This window comes from Trichinella spiralis (genome assembly GCF_000181795.1).
Source record: "Trichinella spiralis strain ISS 195 chromosome Unknown Scfld5955, whole genome shotgun sequence".
Taxonomy (NCBI): domain Eukaryota; kingdom Metazoa; phylum Nematoda; class Enoplea; order Trichinellida; family Trichinellidae; genus Trichinella; species Trichinella spiralis.
In genome coordinates, this window is record NW_003532894.1 from 1 (window position 1) to 4,475 (window position 4,475).

Here is a 4,475-nt window from a genome sequence, read left to right on the forward strand (position 1 = left end):
AAAAGATGCAATTTTTACAACAAAATTTTTTTCAATTCAATACAATTAAAAAAATGAAAGTGCAAAACAGTAGAACAATTTGACAAAACTTTTAATACTGAAATTTGCATGAAACGTTCCATCATACTTTGCAAATGCGGCAAGATCTTCAATCCACGTATTTAGCATACTTGTTGCTATTTCAGCCATGTTTACCTGAAAATCATTGGAAAATTTCACTGATTTCTCAGAACCCACGCTTTCACAAATTTTTTCCACAACACAAAGCACATCACATTTCACTTTCTAAAATTAAACAAAAATGAAACTACACGAATCGACAAGCTTTCGACGATAAATTCTTTCATTCACATTCGTTTACAAGTGCAACAGCCATAATGTTAAGCAATGAAGTAAAAAAAACAATGCTAATTAATATTTTTAATGCATTTTTTTATATTTTAAACTCTAAAGGAAATTCTGATTCATTTAAAAGTTATTTATTGATACTCTTACCTCTTCATCATCGTCCATTTCAAGTCTTACTATATTTTAGATTTTCAAGTTCAAATTAATAGAAGTAGAAGAAAAATGCATTCTAGATTTTAGTCTCATAAAATGAATTTTCCAATTCTCAAATAAAAATGCTTCTCATCTTCCTGCGATATTGAATGAAATGAACATTTTCAGTTCAAATAATATTTTCACGTAAAATTGAATGAACATTGTATTGCTCAATCCAACTGCGTTCAGAACAGTTGAATTTCACTAACGGATCGCTGGCCCTCTCTCAGGCTTATCAGCGTTAATTAAGTTCGGGAACAACAACACACGGAAACTAAGATTTATTCGGGAAGAATCGCACAACACACACACAAACACAAGGTCACACTTCCGCTCGCGTTCACGCTCGCCGATTAACTCGCAGATTACGTCACCACCACAACAACACACCGGTTACGGTAGCAGATTGGGATCTTCAGGCTCAAACCGAGGAAGTTTTCAACACTCTCCCCCCCCTCGGTGATGGACCGCAGTTCATCACCGAACCGATGCTGGCTCAAGAAGAATGAGCGATCTGCTCGGCCGGATGAGAAGGCCTCGGGCAGTCCGTACTTTCACTGACCTCGTGACCCCATCGCTTCCCGTCAACGGCTCGATGATCACGCCTAGTTTCCAACGATTCCGTGGAACGCCTTCTTCTACTAGGAACACTAGGTCTCCCTTTTCCGGCTGCCGCCCGATCTTCGTCCATTTCCCTCGTGAGGTGAGAGTCACGAGATACTCTTCCAGCCATCGATTCCACAGATGTTTCATCAGTAGCTGCTGGTGCCGCCAACGCTTACGCAAGCTGGATGCGTTCGTCGGGGCCGATGCGGACGCAGCGGGAATCGGGAGCGATGCCAATTCTCGTCCGATGAGGAAGTGCGCCGGTGTTAACGGGGCGCAGTCATGGGGGTCCTCGCTCAACAAGGTGAGTGGCCGGTCATTGATCCGAGCCTCCAACTCACACAACACGGTGTGCAACTCCCAGCTGCGGAGTAACGCTTTCCCCAAGACCTTCCTCAGAGCGTTCTTCATCGATCTTACAAGCCGCTCCCAATAGCCACCGCACCAGGGAGCTCGGTCGGTGCTATACTTCCACTCGATCTGCCGCATCGCCAACTCTTCCCGGATCTTACCAGCTGAATTTCCGCGAAGCAGGTCTCGCATAAGCGAATCGGCTTGCTTAAACGTCCGGAAATTGTCAGTGTGAATCACACTGGGTCTCCCGCGTCTGGCGATGAATCGGCGGAGAGCGGCCAAGAAGCTAATCGTGGTCATGTCAAATACCACCTCCAAGTGCACCGCTCGTGTGACCATGCACGTGAACAGGCAGATGTACGCCTTCTGCGCAGGCCGATGTTCATCTTTCACATACAACGGTCCAGCAAAATCCAATCCCACTCTGTTGAATGGGAATGACGGTGTCACTCTTTCAGGCGGAAGGTCGCTCATCAGTGGACAAAATGGACGAGCATCATGCTTCCGGCAGATGATGCAAGCTCGGATGCATCTCTTGACTGCTTGCCGGCCCCGAACTACCCAAAAGCGACGCCGCAAGGCTGCCAAGGTTTGGTTCAGTCCAGCGTGCAATTCCGATTCATGAGTTCGTCGCACAATGAGCTCAACCACCGGGCCGTTGCGTGGGAGAAGCAAGGGATGACGGTGGCACCAGGGCAGCGCCGTCCTTGACAATCTTCCTCCCACTCGCAAAAGGCCTTCCGTGTCCACGAATGGAGACAAAGCCGCAAGGGGGTCTCCAGCTCGCACAGGGATGGGCCCCGAGGCAGTCTTCGAAACCGGAAACGCCTCCGCTTGAACTGCTCTCACCCACCGCTTTTCGGCGTCTTGCAATTCTAGCAAGGACAGTCGAGCTCCGATTTTCCGTTCTCCTGCGTGGGTTCTCGCATTCGCGAGGAACCGACAGCAATATGCCGTGACCCTGACGAGGCGTTCCATCGTTCCATATCGAGACGGGTCAATGATCGCCAAGAGACCGGGCTCTTGCAGGCTGGCGCAAAGCGTGACGACCCTTTTCCTCTCAGGGGACACGAGACGAGTCTCCTCCGGCGAGAGCGCCATAGTCAGGCGCGGCCACTGCTCATTAGGTTCCTTCAGCCAGGCCGGACCTCGCACCTTCGGACCGCAAAGGATCCACCCGAAGATAGTCTCCATGGCAATGGGATCATCTTCTCCTGCTACTCTCAGCCCTCGGCCTAGTACTCGATAGTACATGTCGAATCCGATCAAGACGTGGATTGATGTGAGGCTGGGCGGAGTAGCCAGGGTCGCTGCCCGAGGAAGGTCGATTTCACGTGGCCAAGGCAACGGAGTTGCAATGAGGTCATCGCAAATGCTCGGGATGCAGAGCGCTGTCAATTCCAATTTCGTGCTCTCAGCCGTCTCTTCATGTGCCTGACCTAACTGGAAACGCACGTGGCGTGAGTCGGCGACTCTAGCACTCAGGCCATGTACACCCCGGAGGGTCACCGCGCTTGGTGTTCCGCTGAGCTCCAGTTCATCAGCGACGTCGGTCCGGATGAGCGATTTCTCCGAAGCACTGTCGAGAAGGCAATTGACCAACCTCTTCTTCCCGTTCTCACCGTAGGCCATCGCTTGGACGACAGGAAGGAGGACCCCGGGAGCCCGAACAGTCGAGGAAAAGTGAACCCCGACGGGAGCGAGTTCAGTCGCGGCTCTGTCAGAAGCCGCATCTTCTGCTTCCAAATCCTGGGCAGGTGCCGTTGTTGGGTTTTTCTCCTTGACAGCTGCATCCGGTTGCGCCGCGGGTCTTGCATTTCTTAAAGCTGCTGGCCGCCTGGTTCGTCTGCGGTTCTGACGACGGTGGGGGTTCTGCAAGGCAAGCAGAGGGTGCTGACCTGGTCGGTCAGGATTCTGCTGGCAGCTACCTCTACGATGCCCTTTTCGCAGACATCCAAAACACAACCCATGCTTCCGGACACATTGCCATCGTTCCGGCCCGGAGAGTTCGACGAATCGCGGGCAACTCTCAACAGGATGGGTTCCGCAGCACACCACGCAGTTTCCGACTGGATCCACTTGTACAGTGGCCGTCATAAAACGCTCTCCCTGCTCAGCCCTCCGTTCTGGTTTCCGAGCGGGCATCTTCCTTGCCGAGCCCTTGATCCGAGATTGGTTCAGCAAGAAGGAGAGGAACACCGATGAGGTAATTTTCTCATTCGTCAGTTCTTGTACAAATGCCCTCCAGGCTTCCAAGGTGTCTGGCGGCAGCTTCTTCTTGATTATCGGAAGGAGAGCATGGAATCCGCTCAAGTTTGCGTCCACATCCTTCCCCAGAGCTCTCAATTCGAGGAAGTGGCGATTCAAGTCATCGTGGAGCCTCGTCAGGTCGGCTGCTCCGTCATCGGAGCACTCCTTCAAACTGACCACCTTCAACACGTGACTCTCCACCACCTCGGGCACTCGATGGAATCGATTGTGGAGCGTCTGAACGACCTCAGGGTAATTCTCCTCGCAGACCGTGATTCCTTCAATGGCCTTCAACGCTGCGCCGGACAGACATGACCGCAAATGAAGAAACTTGGTGATGGCACCAAGGTCCTCCCGTCGATCAATGCTCACCTCGAACTGATCCCAGAATGACTTAAACTCCAGGATGTTACCATCAAACTTGGGTAGTGGCACCGGTTTCAGCTTTCCCAACTGCGACTTCGACCCTGATTTTTCGGTCAACGCAGATGTCGCCATGGGCTCTTTGCTCTCCTCCTTCTCTTTCAAGAATGTGTCGGCCCGGGTGCGTGTTGTAAACACTTCCTTGCATAACTCGCGCCATTCATTAAGGACAGCTTCCAGAGACTCTCCGTCGGGAAGTACGTCTTCCAATGTGACTTGAGCTCGGTGCGCTTCCGCATACTGTGCATCCAAGGCACGCAGGGCATTCCTAACCGCTAACTCAGAGGAGTCTGTCTCGA

At 51.4% G+C, this 4,475-nt stretch overlaps 3 protein-coding genes across 3 annotated transcripts; all 3 read left to right on the forward strand.

Annotated features, from left to right (window-relative positions):
• The first annotated feature begins 1,048 nt into the window (after positions 1–1,048).
• On the forward strand, positions 1,049–1,694 carry Tsp_12561 (conserved hypothetical protein). Its single transcript, XM_003366467.1, has 2 exons — positions 1,049–1,453; positions 1,479–1,694. The coding sequence occupies exons 1-2, from the start codon at positions 1,049–1,051 to the stop codon at positions 1,692–1,694; spliced, it is 621 nt and encodes a 206-aa protein (XP_003366515.1).
• Positions 1,695–1,762: 68 nt separating this feature from the next.
• On the forward strand, positions 1,763–2,214 carry Tsp_12562 (conserved hypothetical protein). Its single transcript, XM_003366468.1, has 2 exons — positions 1,763–1,929; positions 1,962–2,214. Exons 1-2 carry the CDS (start codon positions 1,763–1,765, stop codon positions 2,212–2,214), a joined length of 420 nt encoding a protein of 139 aa, XP_003366516.1.
• A 777-nt stretch (positions 2,215–2,991) lies between these two features.
• Positions 2,992–3,602, forward strand: Tsp_12563 (hypothetical protein). The gene is given in 2 exon segments (XM_003366469.1): positions 2,992–3,273; positions 3,291–3,602. The coding sequence occupies 2 exon segments, from the start codon at positions 2,992–2,994 to the stop codon at positions 3,600–3,602; spliced, it is 594 nt and encodes a 197-aa protein (XP_003366517.1).
• The last annotated feature ends 873 nt before the right edge of the window (positions 3,603–4,475 follow it).

Excerpts from the sequence above, each read along its gene's own strand:
- Tsp_12561 (XM_003366467.1), top strand. The coding sequence starts at position 1,049 with ATGAGCGATCTGCTCGGCCGGATGAGAAGGCCTCGGGCAGTCCGTACT. Across the intron at positions 1,454-1,478 it reads GGGGGTCCTCGCTCAACAAG|CCTCCAACTCACACAACACG; the intron begins GTGAGTGGCCGG and ends CATTGATCCGAG.
- Tsp_12562 (XM_003366468.1), top strand. The coding sequence starts at position 1,763 with ATGAATCGGCGGAGAGCGGCCAAGAAGCTAATCGTGGTCATGTCAAAT. Across the intron at positions 1,930-1,961 it reads GCAAAATCCAATCCCACTCT|GCGGAAGGTCGCTCATCAGT; the intron begins GTTGAATGGGAA and ends TCACTCTTTCAG.
- Tsp_12563 (XM_003366469.1), top strand. The coding sequence starts at position 2,992 with ATGTACACCCCGGAGGGTCACCGCGCTTGGTGTTCCGCTGAGCTCCAG.